Consider the following 21,668-nt stretch of genomic DNA (forward strand, 5'->3'; position numbering starts at 1 on the left):
CGATGGGCGAAACACATCGTTTTGCTCGTCGAGTTCCTTGTTAGGCTGTCAATTTTCTCCATTCCCGTCGAGGAAAAAGAGAACATGCTCTCTTTTTGGCTCGATGAGTTCCTCGACAGTTTCCTTGTTGAAAAATGTACACACGACTGGTTTCCTCTGCAAAGAAACTTGGTCGTGTGTACGAGGCCTTAATCGTGCACTCCACAAATCTGGCCTTTATTGAAGATTGGCAAGAAGACAGCTATTGTTAGAAAGCCATATGAAGTCCCATTTGCAGTTTTGAGAAGCCATGTAGGGGGATACAGAAAACATGTGGAAGAAGGTGCTTGAAATATGGTGGTGGCATCATGTTGTGCTGATGCTTTTCCTCAGCAAGCACAGGGAAGCTGGTCAGAGTTGATGGGAAGATGGAGCCAAATACAAGGCAATCTTAGCAGAAAACCTGTTGACTGGGGTGGAGGTTCACCTTTCAGCAGAACGACACTAAACATACAGTCAGCTACAATGGAATGTTTTAGATCAAAGCATATTCATGTGTTAGAATGAGTCAAAGTCCAGACCAGGGGTCAAGTCCTGGGGAAAAAAGTGTGGGAACTCCCAACCAAAATCCACTCCCACCAACAAAAAAAAAATGATACGCTCATATGCATAATTACTAAACCGCATGTATGTTTGTTTTTTTCGATCCACTGTACCTTAGTAATCCTTTTATGGATAGCTTTACGGAGGTCTGCCATGAGTTATCGCAGGAACTTTAAGCAACTCGCGGCAGACCTCCGCAATGTCTCCTGGGAACAATGACAAAAGCTCCCAGGAGACATTGTGGAATCCCCGCACACTACCCCATGAATCCATATACAGGAAGTGGCCATTAACATAAAGGATTACTAAGGTTCGCCTGCCCCTGACAGTGACTCGAGCTGGGCATCGCCGCTTAATGAAGGATTGGCTCGGGCGGCTCGGCTGCTCTAGTCCTGCAAAGGGAACTGCGTTCCTGCTATGAAAAAAGTGCAGGAACTCCGTTCCCACGCGTTCCCGCAGGACTTGAGCCCTGGTCCAGACCTAAATCCAATTTAGAATCTGTGGCAAGACCTACATTTTGCTGTTCAGACGCTCTCCATCCAATCTGACATGGCTATTTTGCATAGAATGGGCAACAATTTCACTTTCTCTAGACATGTAAAGCTGGTAGAGACATCCCCAAAAAGATTTGCAGCTGTAATTGCAGTGAAAGGTGGTTCTACAAAGTATTCACTCGGGGGGCTGAATACAAATGCACACCACACTTTTCACATATTTGTAAAACATTTTGAAAACTATTTATCATTTTCATTCCACTTTACAATTATGTGCCACTTTGTGTTGGTCTATCACATAAAATCCCAATAAAATAAATTTTAAGTTTTTGGTTGTAACATGACAAAATGTGGAGAATTTAATGGGGTATGAATACTTTTTCAAGGCACTGTATCTTTTATAGGACTGCAGAGATTTGACTTATACTTCAAGTCGTGTCTCCACAGCTGATAGATTGTTTCTTGTCAAGTGCATCTGAATCCAAACCCGTCAATTCCCATCAATCACATAGATATGTAATTGCATGAGAAACTAGACTGGCAAATTCTAGACCTTATGGCTGATATATTGACCTAACAAAGGCTAAAAAAATTGCATTGCCATTCTTACAAATGTTTCCACATGCTGGAATATCTGCAACAAATATCTGCTTAATGGATGAGCAGACCCCATTATTTGCTTCAACTGGTAACGTTTTTGTTTACCTGATGAAATAGGCTGAAAAAGGACTGATAAGCAGTTTGCTATTTTGAATATACAGGCAGTCCCCTAGTTACAAACATCCTACTTACAAACGGAGGGAGACAACAGGAAGTGAGAGGAAATCTACCCCTAGGAAGGGAAATTCTCTCCTGTAAGAGTTAATATGGGAAAAAGGTGTCTCCACTGATGCTTTATCACCAATCCTTGTTTCCACAACAACCCAACATTTTCAAAATCCAATTGTCATTGGGACAGAAAGTGAGGTGAAATCTTCTGAACAGGGGCACAGACAGCAAAACAAACATTACAGGGGCGATGATCCTTCCCTATGCTATCCAAAAAGCTTAAATAGTTTTTTTGGGCTGGAGCTACACTAAAAAAGCTGACCTGTTCCAACTTACAAACAGATTAAACTTGAGAACAAAACTATAGTCCCTATCTTGTTTATAAACCGGGGACCCCATGTAGAGTGTGCCAGCTGCCATTTCAACAAATGTCAAAGGATTATGGTTTCCCAGTCTAAAGTGTGTCTTCTGTTGGGCTGGATCAAATGGGGATTCAATTTTTAATGGCCTAAGGGGTTATGTGGAAAGACCTCCTGCCACTTCATTAATGGCTTAATAAGAGGTAGTATAAAGGTAATAATCGAATCTTCCATTAACCATCGGTTTAATAAATGGTGTATTTAACCCCCCTGGCGGTATTCCCGAGTCTGACTCGGGGTGAGATTTTTGTGCTAGGATCGCTGGATCCACAGACAGTGTTTACTTACCTTGTCCCTGGATCCAGCGATGCCACCGCGCTGTGTGAGCGCGCGGGACCTCGCTCGATTCACACAGCGTCCTCCTGTGCCGCCGATCTCCGTTCCCTGCGATGTTACGACGCACGGGAGCGGAGAACGGCGCCAAATTCAAAAACGTAAACAAACACATTACATACAGTATACTGTAATCTTATAGATTACAGTACTGTATGTAAAAAAATACACACACACCCCCCCCCTTGTCCCTAGTGGTCTGCCCAGTGCCCTACATGTACTTTTATATAATAAAAACTGTTCTTTCTGCCTGCAAACTGTAGATTGTCCATAGCAACCAAAAGTGTCTTTTTATGTCAAAAATGGTTTTAGAGCAGCTAGAAAACAGCGATAATAAATTATAATCACTTGCAGAGTTGTGCAATAGCGATTTTTGGGGAAATTCGTCATAAAAAAATAAAAGTAATGACAGCGACAATTCTGCAACTGAGCAAATTTCAGTGATTTTGAGTTGATTACATTATTGAATAATTTTTATTATAATTATATTATTATTTGTTATAATTATGTATAATTATTTATTATATTATAATTTATAATTTTGTTTTTAAAAAAAATTCATACCCGGGATGCCTACAAGACTCTTGTTTGGTCAGATTTAAAGCGGGAGTTCACCCATTTGTAAAAAAAAAATTCTTCTCCCCTTAGCTTCCTGCTCGTTCGGTCTAGGGGAATCGGCTATTTGTATTAAAATATGAGCAGTACTTACCCGTTTTCGAGCTGCATCTTCTTCCGTCGCTTCCGGGTATGGGTCTTCGGGAGCGGGCGTTCCTTCTTGATTGACAGTCTTCCGAGAGGCTTCCGACGGTCGCATCCATCGCATCACTCGTAGCCGAAAGAAGCCGAACGTCGGTGCGGCTCTATACTGCGCCTGCGCACCGACGTTCGGCTTCTTTCGGAAAATCGTGACGCGATGGATGCGACCGTCGGAAGCCTCTCGGAAGCCTGTCAATCAAGAAGGAACGCCCATTCCCGAAGCCCATACCCGGAAGCGACGGAGAGGATGCATCTTGTAAACGGGTAAGTACTGCACATATTTTAAAATAAATAGCCGATTCCCCTAGTAAAAATGAGCAGGAATCTAAGGGGGAAAAGTGCCCTCTAAGGGTGAACCCCCGCTTTAAGTGAGTTATTCCTAAAAATTACAGGCCTACAGTATAAATCACCAAATTTCCTTGCAAATAATGGTACCGCTTTCAGCACCTTTTTTCTGAAAGAATCATACCGCCAGGGAGGTTAATGCTTGGCTATAGTAAAGCTCTGTATAAAGCTTCACTTTCCATATGACTAGTCTACAATATTTTAAAACATGCAGTAATTCTATGTCTGTAAAGGTTTTTTCATCCAGGTCATGGTATAGCTAATGGTAGTTGGCCACCCATTCCACTGGACTTGTTTTGTATTGTTGAAGCTTTTTGACACTCAAGTATTTTACAAATTGGTGTCAAGAACTTGTGTTCTCACATAATGCGCATGTAGTGCACTTGTATGTTCTCTAGTCTGTGTAGGCTTTTTGTAAACACCCATTCATGAAAATGATGGTTACTCAAAAGCTGTATCGATACATAACTTCCTGAATATCTATACTCTTAACTTTTGCAGGGCTCTGGGGCCTAGTAAACAATGCCGGAGTCAGCGTCCCATGTAGTCCAGATGAATGGCTGACCAAAGAAGATTACTCAAAAGTCATTGATATTAACCTGTTGGGGATGATTGACGTGACAATCAATCTCTTGCCATTTCTCCGGAAGGCCAGAGGGCGCCTGGTTAACATGTCTAGCTCTGTAGGAAGATTGACTATGACTGTTGGACCATATAGTTTATCCAAGTATGCAGTAGAATCCTTCTCAGACAGCATCAGGTGAGTTGAGTTCATTTTAGAATTGTTGCCTCTGCAGTATTTAGAGATTTATACAATTGCCACACACATGATGCAGTCTTTCAGTAGCATTTTTCTGAGTCCCTCTCTGTAACATAGTTGTATCTTCTGTTGATCCTACCAGTATTTTTCCCACTTCCTGTAAGAGGCCAGGCTGTTCTGCAAAAGTGGCAGTTAGAGGTGGTCCCCTCTGCTATATGGCTAAATCTGTCAATCAACCAGCAGGGGGCATTTACTGCACCAGCTCCTGTTTTGTTTTTTTCCTTGCCTGTTATCCAGGGTTGTCATTGATTCACATACTCGCTGGCCTAGAGAATCCAGCGTTGCTCTGCTGCTCCGGTGCCACAGCATTAGTCCCACTCTGCCACCCTCCCCTCTGGCCAAATTTCAATTCATGCTTGGCGGACCATTTTTGGCAAAGGTCGATCATTAGATTGACTTCTGTCAAATGGGAATGTTGGAAAACTTTTGTCAATCGGCAGAGAAGAATATCACTGTTGGAATACGTCTCAGTGGGGGAGATTCTTCCATCCACCTCCCTTGTGTGGACAGAGAATTTTTTTTATTTTTAGGTGTTTTTTTACAGCCCACTACATGAATCAAAGTAAAATGATCCATCTATGATCAGCTTACCTGTGCTTCAGGACACTGCAACTCACTACTGCACATTCCCAAAGGGTCAGGTATGACTTATGCCATGCCATGATTAGGTGCATTGACAGTCCATTCAAAACGAGAGGACTGTCCTAAAGTACTTTACATTAATGTTAACCTGTCTAAATATCCTGTGGATGCATTGCTGCCCTGCACTAATGTAAAAATGGCCTAACCAGCAGATATAATACAATATAAGTAACTATACTTAAAATATAAGTAGGGGGTAAATCAGTTTTTCCAAACGATTAGGAAAGCAGGATGTGACAAATAACTAAAAACTAAGGGCCAGATCCACAAAAACCTGACGTAACTTAAAAAATCCAATTTAAGTTACACTGCCTTAAAGTTTCTACCTAAGTGCCTGATCCACAAAGCACTTATCTAGAAATTTCAGGCTGTGTAACTAAAATTCCGCCGGCGCAAGGCGTTCCTATTCAAATGGGGCGAGTCCCATTTAAATGAGGCGCGCTCCCGCGCCGGCCGTACTGCGCATGCGCGCCGGCCGTACTGCGCATGCGCGAAGTTACGTTACGCCGAGTTTTGAGGATCGCGACGGCTTAAAGTTGCGTCGGGGATAAAAAAAATGACAGCGGCATGCATTCCTGAGGGAGAACTCCATGCCCATTTTCAAAGAAAAAAACGGCATGGGTTCCCCCCCCAGGAGCATACCAGGCCCTTAGGTCTGGCATGGGTTGTAAGGAGACCCCCCCACGCCGAAAAATTGACGTAGGGGGTCCCCCTACAATCCATACCAGACCCTTTATCCAAAGCACGCTACCCGGCCGGCCAGGAAGGGAGTGGGGACGAGCGAGCGCCCCCCCCCCTCCTGAGCCGTGCCAGGCCGCGTGCCCTCAACATGGGGGGGTTGGGTGCTCTGGGGCAGGGGGGCGCACTGCGGGCCCCCCCACCCCAGAGCACCCTGTCCCCATGTTGATGAGGACAGGACCTCTTCCCGACAACCCTTGCCATTGGTTGTCGGGGTATGCGGGCGGGGGCTTATCGGAATCTGGGAGTCCCCTTTAATAAGGGGGCCCCCAGATACCGGCCCCCCACCCTAAGTGAATGGATATGGGGTACATCGTACCCCTATCCATTCACCTGGAGGCAAAAAGTAAAAGTTAATAAACACACAACACAAGGCTTTTTAAAATATTTTATTATTCTGCTCCGGACGCCCCCCCTGTCTTCGTTATTAGCTCAATTACCAGGGGGGGCTTCTTCTTCCACTCTCCGGGGGTCTTCCGCTCTCCGGGGGTCTTCCGCTCTCCGGGGGGGCTTCTCCGGACTCCGGGGGGGCTTCTCCGGACTCCGGGGGGCTTCTTCCATCTTCTCCCCTCTTCCGCTCTTGACTCGGCGAACCCCGGTTCTTCTGCAGCTCTCCGGTGCCTTCTTCTTCAGCACTGGCTGCCTGCTATGTTTGTGTGTTAGCTCGATTTCAAACAGGCAGCCGGCGCGGTCTTCTGTGACGCCAGGGTCTTCTGGTCTTCCGATGTTGCCTCGTCGCCTGTTGTCGCTGTAATGATGGAAGCGCGCCTTGCATCACATTTATATAGGCATCACCGTCCCATCATGCTCCGGTAGGTACCCACGTGGTGGGTGCCTACCCACGTGCACCCACCACGTGGGTACCTACCGGAGCATGATGGGACGGTGATGCCTATATAAATGTGATGCAAGGCGCGCTTCCATCATTACAGCGACAACAGGCGACGAGGCAACATCGGAAGACCAGAAGACCCTGGCGTCACAGAAGACCGCGCCGGCTGCCTGTTTGAAATCGAGCTAACACACAAACATAGCAGGCAGCCAGCGCTGAAGAAGAAGGCACCGGAGAGCTGCAGAAGAACCGGGGTTCGCCGAGTCAAGAGCGGAAGAGGGGAGAAGATGGAAGAAGCCCCCCGGAGTCCGGAGAAGCCCCCCCGGAGTCCGGAGAAGCCCCCCCGGAGAGCGGAAGACCCCCGGAGAGCGGAAGACCCCCGGAGAGTGGAAGAAGAAGCCCCCCCTGGTAATTGAGCTAATAACGAAGACAGGGGGGGCGTCCGGAGCAGAATAATAAAATATTTTAAAAAGCCTTGTGTTGTGTGTTTATTAACTTTTACTTTTTGCCTCCAGGTGAATGGATAGGGGTACGATGTACCCCATATCCATTCACTTAGGGTGGGGGGCCGGTATCTGGGGGCCCCCTTATTAAAGGGGACTCCCAGATTCCGATAAGCCCCCGCCCGCATACCCCGACAACCAATGGCAAGGGTTGTCGGGAAGAGGTCCTGTCCTCATCAACATGGGGACAGGGTGCTCTGGGGTGGGGGGGCCCGCAGTGCGCCCCCCTGCCCCAGAGCACCCAACCCCCCCATGTTGAGGGCATGCGGCCTGGCACGGCTCAGGAGGGGGGGGGGGGCGCTCGCTCGTCCCCACTCCCTTCCTGGCTGGCCGGGTAGCGTGCTTTGGATACGGGTCTGGTATGGATTGTAGGGGACCCCCTACGTCGATTTTTCGGCGTAGGGGGGGTCCCCTTACAACCCATACCAGACCTAAGGGCCTGGTATGCTCCTGGGGGGGAACCCATGCCTGTTTTGTTTTTTACAAATTGACGTGGAGTTCTCCCTCGGGAAAGCATACCAAATGCCGTCGCTGGAATGGGCCTTTACAAGGTGTGACTAACTTTACACTTTGTAAAACGAGCCCTAATTTTACACTTGCAAAATAACACTTACGGCGCAAAAAGGAAGCTAGAAAGCTTTGTGGATCGCCTTAAGTGCTAATTTGCATACTAGCAACGGCATTTCGACTCGAAATGCCCCCAGCGGCGGATGCGGTACTGCATCCTAAAATTAGGCAGTGTAATTCAATTACACATGCCGGATCTTCTGTGTAACTTTGGAAAAAGCCTTTTGAGGATCGTTTCCAAAGTTACACACAGACTGAACAGCAGTTAAGTCGGAGTATCTCTTTTGAGGATAACCCCCTAAAAAACTATTTTATCCCTCTTGACTGCCTGGATATTTTCTGACAAAAATAATTGATAGGGATAAAAGCATTGATCTAATTTAAACCTACGTAATGGAAGGTAACACAAGGGGGATAAAAATATTTAACCAGAGATGCAGAAATTAATAAAGTCTAAGAATAGGGCCCTTTTTTATTTTGTTTCCCAGTGCAAGCAATGGTGGGATAGAAATTGAGTAAAAAACATTGACAACACTCTCTATATTGTGATTGCAAGTGAAACCTTATAAGTAGTACTGGCAACCTCAGTATCCTCATGGGAAATGTCTATTAATGCTGCTTTATCTATGTATGGCTGAGATTTGAACTGTTGATAGGTAGGCTGTGAATGTAGCAAGTTGATCGAGCAGTTTGGGTACAACCAGTCTGCTGGATTCTCTTGAGATTATCCCTAGCGGCTGCTATAGCTGCTAGCAATAACCACTGTCTTCTCTTAGCAGGAATGGCTTCCCCCACCTAATTTTACCCTAATGCATTCTCTGCATTAAGGTTAAAATCTTATAATGGTAACCCCCAGCCCCCCTAAATGCTCATCTTAGCGTGATCTCTGTCAGCGCTCTTCTCCCCAATCTCACAGGCTTGGCTAAGAGCAGCGGGAACCATTAACTCCTGCTGCTGTCAGTCAAAACCTGAGAGCAAGGCTGTGTCTGTATAGAGGCAAACAGTCTGGCTACTGATCAAGCATGCACAAGTATCCCTATGGGGCATATGTATGTATGTACTGTATGTAAATCTTTTCTTCTAATAAAAAATAAAAAAAATGGAAAATAAAATACCAACTGAATATAAACTGTCTGAATACAACACACAAGATCTGTGCTATCTGAATTCCATAGTTGTGCACTTGGGAAAACATTGGTACTTTAATTGGTTTGAGTGTATCCCTACAACCCTGATGAAGTGCATTTCATATTCAAAACATTTGTTGACAATCAACATTCTCATTAGAATCTCTGTTCAATGTTGAATGGTATTTTTTTACTGATCTGAAATTGGATGCATTGTTGTCTATGGGACATTGCACACAGCTGAGTAAAGATCTGTCATAGAGCGTTGAGTACAGAGCATTAAGACAAAAATAGAAAATGTTACCTCTGAGTGCAGTAATTTACTCACATATTTACTTGTTTAAAGTTTACACCCTATCCACTCTGTGTGATGACGATTACCCCTACTGCTTGGGCTCCCCCCCATGTTGCTCCCCGCCTTAGTGCTGCTGGTTACCCTCCTCTTCCCCTGGCTGCTGTGGATGTTTTAGGATGGTGAGTGGGGGAAGGGGCTAATTAAAATAAACTGTGCTCATTCATAAGTGAAGCATAGTAAACTGTTTAACTATACTTCATTTTGTGAATGAACAGGAAGACGCTTGGTACAGAGCACTTCCCATTAATTCCCTGTCCAGTGCAGCTGAGACTGCAGAGAAAGGCATGTGTGTTTGAACTGTGTGGTGCACATCCTAATGCAATAGACTGCGCACACCTATGTCGCCCTTACTGAACATTACTCAGGTCTTTACACACAGTTTTTGGCCTAAACATCTGTAAATTATGACACTTGTGTGCAACGGGTCTGAAACCTCTGCAAATGCTTTGTCAAATCTTGCTGATCACACTGCTCTTATAAAGGTTGAAGCCCACAGGCCTAAATGTTTTTTGAAACTACAGGCATACCCCACTTTTAAGTACACAACGGGACCAGAGCATGTATGTAAAACGAAAATGTACTTAAAGTGAAACAATACCCTTTTTCACTTCTAGGGTGTAGTGGGGGGGTCAGGGACTGTAGTGGGGGTGTCAAGAGCTGTAGTTGAGGTCTCAGGGGCTGTAGTGGGGGTGTCAGGGGCACACTGGAACAGGGTGGGGTATTCTCTCGGAGCTTCAGCTCCTTCTACTGCGGCTGCAAAATGTCCCTACAGTACTTGTAAGGCACTTTACATACACTCGCAGGTATGTCCTTACTCGCGAGTGTATGTAAAGTGAGTGTACTTAAAGCGGGGTATGCCTGTAATAAAATTGTGTTGGCGTGTAGGAATCTTTCTTTTGCTTACATCACAATTGTTGTATTTACCATGGATGTTTTCTCCAGGCGTCAGATGAGGTTTTTTGGTGTGAAAGTGGCTATCATAGAACCAGGAGCATTTGACACACAGATAACAAACATAGACGCAACCAGAGGAGATTTAATGAGAACTTGGAAAACTGCTCCAGAAGAAGTGAAAAAAAGTTATGGAGAAGATTATTATAAATACGGTGAGTATTCCACAAGAGATGTAAACAACCTGATCCTATACTGAAGTTTTTATTTACTATATCCATAAATTCATAGGAACTTGTGTTGACAGCTGTTTAAAAGGCTACTCAATCCCTGATTGCATCAGGCTGCACTTGGCACAGGACCCCCTTCCTTCTCCTTATAGCATATACTCTAGAGCTGACATAGATGAATCAAAATATGGGCAGTACAGCAAGAACTGATCTACTTTAAATACATGGCAACAACCATAGATCAGTGAATGGGGGAGGGGGGGTGGACACATTTTTAAAGGTGGCATGGTCATATTAAAGTGGGTGTAGATCATTATTATGGGGTAATAGGATTAAAAATGCTTTCCTTACCTACCTTAGTTATGGTCAGGGGGAAGCCCCAGTAACATCCCTCCTCACATTGGTGATCACTTAGCCCCCCCCTGCTATAGTGCCTCAATTATTCTGCTCCTCACCATTGTGCTGCTCATTATAACATTAGTAAGTACCTTTACTGCTACCATTATGCCCCCAATGCCACTTTTATGTCCCTCAAGTGTCTCCATAACTACCATGAAACATTCCTTTCCTTCTTCCTCCCTCCAACATGCAGAGTGGCGCAGGGAAGCAGTGGCAAGACACGGCTTGCTTTGGTTTGCTGGTCCCTGCTGATCCCCCTTTGGTATCTGTTAGCTGCCCATGCAAGCACCAGGGATAGACATGAGAGAAGGATCATAGGCACCAATATAGCAGATCCAGTAGCTCTGTCTCCCTACCACTTCCTTGCCCTGCTCTGCATATGGTGGGAAGAACTCTACTGATGGAGGATCAGCATAACGGGGACGTGATCTACAAATCACATAACCAAGATCACTGGTATGTCGTGACTGACCTGCTGACCCTCGATCTACTGAAAAGCCACAAATCTCTAATGGTTAAAGCACTTTAAATCGGCTAGATTCATCCTAGGTGCATCAAAACAAAATGTGGAAAAGCCCTACTATTTGGTTTCTTTAAAAAGCACCAGCCTAAATAGAAAAACCTGTCTGCTGCTAGCATGCTTCAGAAAAGGACCCTTAGGCCGTTAAGGTCCGCCTGTCAGATTTTTAGGCAGACCTGAAAGGGTGTTCCATAGAGGTCTATGGAGCCACGGATGTCAGTGGTGACATGCCCACTGACATCTGACCCAATCCACCACAAGTGTGACGGATGGAAGCCCTATTTTCCATCTGTCTATCGGATCAGGTGACAACAGACTCTGCGGTCCAACATCTGATCCCCCATAGGGGAGAGCGGCGCTCTGACAGGTCGGTCCCTGCACAGTGTGCGGAGACAGACCTGTCATCTGCCGGCTCAGCGGGGATTGACGGAGCGATTCCCTGCTGAGCAAATCGGAGCCCAAAAACGGTCCGCCCGTGTGATAGAGCCCTTGGTCATCATTCGCAGAGACCTCAGTAAAAACAAGCGGCTGAGCTGCTTTTACTCAGCCCCCCCGCCGCCGCCACCCACATCTGCAAACCTAAAAGAGAACAGGTAGCCACACAAGACTCAGTGGGCAGCGCCACTGCTACATTCAATACATTCAAGTGAATTGCAACCCTGCAAAGCAAACCGTGCACACTTCTCAGGATAAAAACAGCCACCTGTCAACCTCCCTCAACCCAGCAATTGTCAGTGATGCATACTTTTCAAGGTTTAAAGCAACTGCCAACCATGGAACGTATTTGAGAGGGTCAGCAAGGGCTGCTGCAAGTGTGAACAAGCCATTACTTTGTATGTGGAAGCAGTGGTTTCTTTGCAGAAGGCCAACATGGCCCCTGCTGACTTGCTACATTTGCATGGGCATTTTGCCACTAAGCTCGTAGACTTCAGTGACATGTTATCAGTGGCCACAGCTAACCACTTGCAGGTGACAAACACAGAAGCAGGAATCGGCAAACAGTAGCAAATCTGTTTTTATATCGGGACAGCTGGTTATTTTTCCAAATCCATATTCATAATAAGCACTGGTAAACAACGTGTTCAAGTCTTTCTGGGGAAAAAAATCCTTTTTCAAAAATGGCTAAATCTAATTGAGCTGGGGGTAAGTTCCACCTCATTTATCAACAAGGTAAACTGAGCATGGTCTTTTTTTTATCCTATACAGTGCAAAAGGTTTCAACAATTGTGAAAAAATGCTGCAAAGTAAAAAATACTTTCAAAATGTAATGAATGTTTGTTTTTCTTTTATCAATTAACAGCTTACAAACTTCAAAAGCAGAAAAAAACTAAATCAAATCAATATTTGGTGTATACATAATTTTGCCTTTTAAAAGAGCATCAATCAAAGTTGAGATCGGGGCTCTGTGGGGGCTATACCATCTCTTCCAGGACTCCTCGTTCTTCTGTTTGCTGAAAGTGGAAGTTCGCTCTAGAATTATTAAGGCTTCATGTAAACTTGGCCGTGATGTACCGCGGCTGCAAGAAAACGAAAATTGCCGCAAAATTACACCACAATTTTTTGAGGTGGTTTTTGCAGCCAGAGATCAAAATGTTCTTGTCCTGAACGCGATTCTTCTGCGTTCAGGAGAGGGAGGTTGAACCTTCCCTAACCGCAGCAGCCCCTAAATGGAGTTGAGTTTAGGAGCTTTGGCAAAAAAGCCAAAAGCTCCTAAACTCACATTATAGGAGCTGTAATGTACATGAAGTCTTACTCACTTTAGCAGTATTATGAACAGCTGTATAACACTTGTACATTAATAAATGTATAGCATCATGCATTTTGCACTTTGGTTGTCCAGCAACTGGCATGGGAAACTGCCAGCCAATTACCAGCTACAGTATGCAACTCATGGTGTCGTTCAGCTCCCCCATGCTATGCCATCTGTCTTGCGATTGCAAAGACTGACTGGGAAATGCTTCTTCTATGTCCTGATGCTGTAAAAGTTGTAGATGGCACAAGTATAGCTAAGTAACACCATGAGTTGCATAGTGTCGCAGGTAAATGGCTGGTAGTTTCCAATGCTGATTGCCCGACAACTGAAGCACAGACAGAAGTCAAACATTGTGCCATGCATTAATGCTATTGTATAATGAATAAATACTTGCCTGTACCTTTGAACATTGAGGAAACCAGTAATTCTGGCCAAATGCTCAACTCTGTGTGCAGAAATTAAGCCCGAAACCTGTAATGAACCTGCTTCACTGTTGCCTATAGACCAGGGGTCTCAACTGTTGTTCCTCCAGCTGTTGCAGAACTACAGTTCACATGAGGCATTGCAAGGCTGACGGTTACAAGCATGACTCCCATAGACTGATGCATAATGGTACTTGTAGTTCCGCAACAGCTAGAAGGCCGCCAGTTTGAGACTCCTGCTATAGACTTGTACCGATTCGAAGGACTTGAGCAAAAAATACTGCTGTTGCAGTCAAATTTAGAATCCTCAGCCCAGAACACCTGCTTTTTGTTTTTCCGAGCCAGGTATTGTTAACGTGCATAGGTGAGTCACACAGCCGTGTGTGTGTTTTTTTTTTTTTCTTTAGACGTATGGCTTTATAGTCACAAGTCTCTCATGGAGATCACTTCTGACCAGACTTCTCTGGGCTGTAGATGGGTGTGCAAGGGTCCCACTAGTTTCTGCCAAGTCTGAGTTGATGGTGCAACTTGGACATCTCCTGATTATGAAGGGAAGTCACCGATGCCTCAGTCAGTTTCTTGGGTAACCACTGTTTTTTGGTCCCCAAATTGCCTGTTTCTTTGAACTTTTCTAGATGTGGACAGTCCATCTGATATTGCCTATCTCCCCTGTGTTCGGTTGATGTGCTCAGCTGTGCTATTGTATAGGAATATTTACACGGAACGGTCTATAGCATTCTAGGTTCTTAATGGAGCAAGGTTTTTACTCACAGTTTTATTCCTCCTGAACAGCTGATTATGTTTAATTTGATTGCATTTTAACCTACATGTTATCTTGTTGATCATTAGTACCTGTTTGTTATAATTGTTATAGTTTGTCATTAACAGGACCATATGACTAACAAATCCTTGTGTGCTAGCATACCTCAGAAGTGATGGCTTCTCATTTATCTGTAACCCTTAGTTGGAAAGAAGGTCATCCTCCAAACTAATTCAATCCTGTAGGTGCTGCCGCTTTGTTTTGACACTGAGCTTCCTTCTGCCATTAGTGGTGATATTTCCAGCTGCGCTAATGGTCAGTTCCTTAGGTCTTCCTCAGTGATGCTCACAGAATGCAATGCACACTGGGATATGTAGGCGGACGGCGCATGCGCCGTTCCAACAAAACGTCAATCACGTCAGATCAACCAAAATTAACATAAAACACGCCCCCTCAGCCTATTTTGAATTAGGCGCCCGCCGCATTTACGCTACGCCGCCGTAACTTAGAAGGCAAGTACTTTGTGAATCATGTACTTGCCTCGCTAACTTACGGCGGCGTAGTGTAAACACGATACACTATGCCGCCGCAAAGTTAGGGCGGGCTTTCTGAATCCACCTATGAGTTTTTAGATTTGTTCTTTAACTGAAGCTTATGCTGCGTACACACGGTCGTTTTTCGGCATGAAAAAAAACAAAGTTTTTAAAAACATAATTTAAAATGATCGTGTGTGGGCTTCACGTCGTTTTTCGGCTTCTGAAAAACGACAAAAAAAAATTAGAACATGCTGCATTTTTTAACGTCGTTTTTTTTAAATGTCGTTTTTCGGGTTGTAAAAAAAGATCGTGTGTGGGCTAAAATGACGTTTTAAACCCGCGCATGCCCAGAAGCGACTTATGAGATGGGAGCGCTCGTTCTGGTAAAATTACCATTCATAATGGAGTAAGCACATTCATCACGCTGTAACAGACAAAAAAGCGCGAATCGTCTTTTACTAACAAGGAATCAGCTAAAAGCAGCCCAAAGGTGAATAGAACTTCCCCTTCAGAGTGCTGTCGTACGTGTTGCACGTCACCGCGCTTTGTTCATCATTTTTCAAAAACGATGGTGTGTGGGCAACATCGTTTTTAATGATGAAGTTGGAAAAACTTAATTTTTTTGGACATGCTGAAAAACAAAGTTTTTTTTAATGCCGAAAAACGACCGTGTACGCGGCATGACTGGCTGTAATTTTTCTGAATTGTCTTTCCGGTCACAATAGCAGACACAAACCCAAAATCTGTTTCGGGCATCACATTTGGAAGACCTCAAGCTTATTCCTATTGTTAGGTTTGCGTAGAGTCCATAAGTCCAATCCTTACAGAAAATTGTGAGGATCAGTGTTTGGAAGAGGAATATTTGTATCGATGGAGATGTTGGTCTTTTCCCAGATCCAGGTGAGCACTACTGTTGCCTGGCCAATTCTGATTTGGATTTCAATGGTGGATCCCACTTCAGTATCTGCATTGATTTTTGGGTTGTAATTTTGGGTAAATATGAAATTAGTTTTATAGGCAAAGGACAAAAAACACAAAATATTTACTTTTTGCAAATTGCAGGTTAATTGATGAATAAAAAAGGTAACTATTTTTGAAAGCATATTCACTTTACTGTATTTTCTACACATTCCTAATTTTCGCACACTACTTTATGTATACAAGAGAATAAGGACCATTTATATATGCCTAGATGATTTGTTTTTGTCTTTTGGTAAAACTTCATTTGACGCTTTTTACTTACCTACTTGATGCAACCTTTTTGACCTATGTTTATATTTTTATTTTAGCCCTCAAGGCTGCTGAACAAGTAAAACACCTTGTCAACAAAAACGTGAATCTGGTCCCACAAGCCGTAGAGCACGCTCTGACCGCTGTTCATCCATGGACACGATATTCTGTAGGCCTGGATGCTAAACTCATATATTTGCCTTTGTCCTATTTTCCCACATTTTTCACAGACTTTCTCTTCACACTTCCCCAGCCTAAACCAGCCCAAGTAATGTGATCTTGTATTTTTGATTGTCCTATTTGCCAAAACATGCTATAACATGAACCTAGTCATTTTTGATCTATCAGTCTGCCATGACGTATAGGCCAAAGGGCATTCCATATTTCTCGGAAGTTCTTTTTAAAGACCGGAACTCCAAAAAAACGTAAGATTTTCCATAGGGAACATTTATAAATGTTAATTGTGCCAAAGAAGCAACAGAAATATGCACCTTTTTGTAGTCTCAAGAGATTGCCGTGGAATTTGGTGATATCACAATGTGCTGTTCAGTGCTCACTGTTCTCCGTTCTGGGGATCTTTCATGAAGAAGCAAATTCCTGCTTTTACCAAGATGGCAACCTTCACAGTGTAGAGCAAGCCAGTATTGAGGCAGGGAGTCTGACAGCCAATACATCTTTTTATTTTCTACCTTTTTTTTTTTTCCGGCACAATTTTTAGAGCTTAGTTTCTCTTAATACACACTTTTTTTCATTTGTTAACAAAGTACTTCTGTGGGTAATAAACAGCAAAATGTTACTGAAATATGTATTTTAAAATAAAGATGTTTGAAAATGAATATTGAAATGCCTATTAATGCAAAGTCTTCACTTCACTGTAAAGCACATGAACAGCTAAACTGTTACAAAATAAAATGGGTACATTTTTATTTTTTTCTGTACAATGGTCTAAAGTTGGACATCAGAATGACTTGGATGTATAGTTTCTGATTTAGGATTTTATTGGATATGTGCTTTAAGGTCCACGTTCACCTTTTTGGAGCATGTTCTATGTTGCACCCATATTTAGGGTGAAGCATGCTTCAGCTCCTACACAACGCACCCGCTGATTTTTTTTTTTTCACCTCCCCCCAGGACAGTGGATGGGGATCCAGTCCCCTGCAACTGATGTCACGATTCAAAATGGGCTCCACCCGTATTGCCACACCTATCATTCACTCACCTGGAGAAACTAGACATGTGCAGAATGGAAAAATTGGTTTTGTTTAGAAAATATTCATTTTGTTACAAATTTTGTTTTGGAACTTTAGTGTAGTTTCGGAATTCGTTTAATTTCACTTCTTTCTTTTTTAAATTTTGTTTATTACTTTTCTAACAAATTAAAAAATTTTGGGAACGATTCAATGTCAGGTATATGAAGAATAGCTGGTTGTTAAGCAGCGGGCTGGGAAGCCGGCCACCATGTCCTTAACCAATGGCTTCCCCCCTGACAGCTGAAATGTAAGCGACCATGCTGGCAATAGAAAATTCTGGAAAAAAGTGTGGGGGTCCCCCCAATCCATACCAGGCCCTTTGGGTCCCTGGTAAAGGCCGAAGCAGCCGACTTCCTGGCCCGCTGCCTGGCAACCAGCTATTCTTCACACAGAATTGGGATCAGGCGATTGTTTGTTTTTTGACTGATCCGCATATTAATCGTTTTGAAAATTTGGAATTTTAAAGAATTTCAACTAAATTCGTTACTATTCAATTTGAAGGTTTAGATCAGGGGTCTCCAAACTGCGGCCCGAGGGCCAGATGTGGCCCTTTGCCAGCCTTAATCCGGCCCTTGGGGCACAATTCCTTCCACTGATATGAGGAACTATTCCTCCCACTGACACCAACAATGGGGCACTATATCTTCCACGGATATGATGGGATACTATTCCTCCTACTATTAGGGGGAATACTCCTCCATTTGACCACCAACCCTGAGGCCATATTTATTCTCACCGATGCTGGGTTTGTGACATTTTCTGCCCCTTTTGGCCAAAATCTGGCCCTCCTAAAGTCTGAAGGACAATAAAGTGGCCCTTTGTATGAAAAGTTTGGAGACCCCTGGTTTAGATCCATCCAAATCTCTGAATAATCAAAAATGTGTCTGAATTTGTGTTTGGACCGAAAGGAATTGCATATGTCTGGAAAAACTACCGAAGTCCCACCATGGCAGATGCCTTGTAGTTCTCAGCGCACTCATAAGCGTCCTTGTAGCTCATTACGGGACTACTTTTAGCTTCCAAACTGATGACCCTCTATGGAAGCATGGGCATAGAAAGTTGGAGGCAGTGTCTGCAGGACCCCGACATTGCACTTGTGATTTACTGCTTGTAGGTGCAGTGCTATGCAGACTCCTCTGAAAAAATGTAATAAATGCAAACAAAGTATGGTATGTTCTCAGCTCTGAAAAGCAGGTGGTGGGGATCAGAAGTCTCACTAAGATCAGTGAGAAGAGTCCTGATTGGAGGGAATATACGTGGAGAGTATGCACAGCTATGGCTGTTAATCACAAGCTGTGTGCTGGAGCTCTCCTCCATCGCCAATTATGTCTTGGAGTTGTGAAAAGCTGTCAGCAATGACTCGTGTGTGGATAACAAAGAAATAAGGCAGCAGTGAGAAATCACATGTACAGGAGGATGCACTTTATTCACATTTCATGTCTGAGGTTTACAACCAGCCAAAAGTTTTTTTTTTTTTAATACAACGTTCCGCAGAAAGGTGAAAGTAAACATATCATAAAGAGGGAAATGTCTTGTTTTCCATGTTTCCTTAGTCATCACCTGGTTACATATAGAACTGTGTATTTTTTGTATATTGGAGGATTAGAGAAGGAAATTAACAACTATATGCAAAGTCAGTGTAAGCTGACCAGACATGGAGCAATATTTGGGGTGGTGGCAGTTTAAGGGTTAATTGTTTAATTAGCCCAATGACAATTGCTCTCAGGCTGCTGCCACTTAGATTGTGGTCCCGTAAGCTGGAAAATCTTTGTGCTTGGCACAGCTGAGAGTGTCATTATTGCGCCAGTGACAGCATGGTGTGAGGTTGGCCGGTCGCAAGTTAGCGTGGAGGGCAGGTATCTGACAGCTGCGTTCGTCACTTTTTTTTTTATGGGGTAATACAGGAGATACAAGCTCACTACCTATCAAGTGGTTTTTTTCTTTTCTTGTTCTGTTGTCTGCGACCCTGCCAGGATTTACCCCCATCACAACTCGTCTTCTGCTAATAGATCACACACACAATGTGGGGGGGGGGGGGGCACAGGACAATATAGGACTAAACAACAATAAATTACTCAAAGAATTCCAAGCTTTCCCCACACTACAAAATAAAAATGATCGGATATGTCCCTGTTTGGTCCAATCAGAGAGATTCTTTTCACTTCCTGCACATATCAAACCCTGTTACCAGGAAATGAAGGGGGGGGGGATGTCCAACTAGAGAGCAATAGAAATTACTTTAGAGGTCCAAATCTAAACAAATAAAAAATACAGTTGGGGTTCCTCTTTATTAATACTAATTTATACCAGTTACTACAACTATTAAAGATCAAGGGTAATTTTACAGTTTGCTAATTATTACTTTATTTTTTTCCATTTTAAGCTTTTATTGAATCCTGACAGAGTTGTAGATAACAGCAGTAAGCAGAGACAATTATGGCCCTAAGAACAAAACAGATAAAGTAAACATAGGATCTGTAGTACAGATTTTAAAATTAGCAGCATATAAAACAAAGTATATCTAATCACCCGGAAATAGACCAAGGCCCCTTTCACACGGGGCGGATCATTAATGATCCGCCTCGTGAACCTCCGCTTGCTCAGCGGGGATCGCTCCGTTGATCCCCGCTGAGCCGGCGGATGACAGGGCGGTCCCCGAACACTGTGCAGGGACCGCCCTGTCATTTCTCTGCTCTCCCCTATGGGGGGATCGGATGAACCCAGATCGTCTGTCCGTGTTCAGTCGGTGCGGCTCTATACGGCGCCTGTGCACTGACGTTCGGCTTCTTTCGGCAACGCGTGACGCGTAGTATGCGACGGTCGGAAGCCTGTCAATCAGATAGGAACACCTAGTCCTGCAGAAGACATACCCGGAAGCGGCGGTGAAAATACGGTATGTACGGGAAAAAAAAAAAAAAAAAACAGCCGATTGTCATCAGGACAACTAGGCTGAATGTAATGTTAAAAAAAAATTTTTGGGGTGAACCTCCACTTTAAGTTGAGCTGCATAGGACCAGAAAATTTTTCTTTTATCCAGAGAAAAAGTGGCAGAATAAAAATGACACCCGCATGAATGAAAAGACAAGGGGGGCTGGGAGAAGAGACATAGCTACAGAACCACATGACTTGGTAAGTGGTGGTGGGGGGCGGATGAGTAGGCAAAGAGAAAAATGACAACCTATAAGTATCTTGCGCAGTGTCACCAGTGGAATTCTTGTGGTACTAAGCTAGGACTCATATCTCTGGAGAGGTGGTTGTATTTTAGTGCCCAAGTGCTCAGTCTAAGTTATGTGCCAATCGCTATGCAATTGCACTGCGTGTTGGCAGATTGTAAGCTAATCTGCCAGACGGTGATCTGTGTGGGTGGTGGCTCAGCAGACCAGTCTGTGGGCAGGCTATCGTTTATAATGTGTGTGGGGACAGTGGGAAGAGTGTTTAACACCGGGGTTCAAGCTTGCAGGATAGCTGAAGGAATCCTAGAAGTGTTGTGTTGCATCTCCTTCAGTCAGCAGAGAGAAAACTAAAGGCAGAAAAAGCCTATGGAATCCTATGCTGAAGATCATGGTATTTGAAGTCTGGGACAGCAGCCATATAATGGGACTCATGGATCCTTTACACTACAATTCCCATATAACACTGAGGTAGAGGGGAAGTGGTGGAATCATTTTTACAGGGTGCTCTAAGATCTTCCTCCTCTTGCCACCAGATTTTACACCCTCCAATTTTAGTAAATCAACCGCCATGTGTCATCTTAGGCCTAGTGCCTATTAACCTGCCTGGCGGTATTCCCGAGTCTGACTCGGGGTAGATTTTCCTGCTGCGAGCGGTAACCCTGAGTCAGACTCGGGCTTGCCTCGCTAGATCCACAGGCATTGTTTACTTACCTTGTCCCTGGATCCAGCAATGCCACCGCGCTGTGTGACCTCGCTCGATTCACACAGCGTCCTCCTGTGCCGCCGATTTCCGTTCCCTGAGACGTTACAACGCACGGGGACGGAGAACGGCGCCAAATTCAAAAAAGTAAACAAACACTTTACATACAGTATACTGTAATCTTATAGATTACAGTACTGTATGTAAAAAATACACACACCCCTTGTCCCTAGTGGTCTGCCCAGTGTCCTACATGTACTTTTATATAATAAAAACGGTTCTTTCTCCCTGCAAACTGTAGATTGTCCATAGCAACCAAAAGTGTCCCTTTATGTCAAAAATAGTTTTAGATCAGCTAGAAAACAGCGATAATAAATTATAATCACTTGCAGAATTGTGCGATAGCGATTTGTGGGGAAATTCGTCATAAAAAAAAAAAAAGTAATGACAGCGACAATTCTGCAACTGAGCAAATTTCAGTGATTTTGATTTGATTACATTATTGAATAATTTTTATTATAAT

At 43.9% G+C, this 21,668-nt stretch overlaps 1 protein-coding gene across 2 annotated transcripts in view; it reads left to right on the plus strand.

Moving 5' to 3' along the window:
• LOC120929494 (retinol dehydrogenase 7-like) overlaps window positions 1-16,672 on the plus strand; it is a 29,386-nt gene extending 12,714 nt beyond the window's left edge. For both annotated transcript variants that reach the window (XM_040340977.1, XM_040340978.1), the window contains 3 exons: window positions 4,199-4,457; window positions 10,224-10,387; window positions 16,082-16,672. In XM_040340977.1, the coding sequence (XP_040196911.1) occupies window positions 4,199-4,457; window positions 10,224-10,387; window positions 16,082-16,299 (641 nt within the window). In that variant the 3' untranslated portion in view covers window positions 16,300-16,672. The remainder of the gene's footprint in view (window positions 1-4,198; window positions 4,458-10,223; window positions 10,388-16,081) is intronic.
• Window positions 16,673-21,668: the final 4,996 nt, after the last annotated feature.

The sequence above is a fragment of the Rana temporaria genome, chromosome 2 (genome assembly GCF_905171775.1).
Source record: "Rana temporaria chromosome 2, aRanTem1.1, whole genome shotgun sequence".
Taxonomy (NCBI): Eukaryota; Metazoa; Chordata; class Amphibia; order Anura; family Ranidae; genus Rana; species Rana temporaria.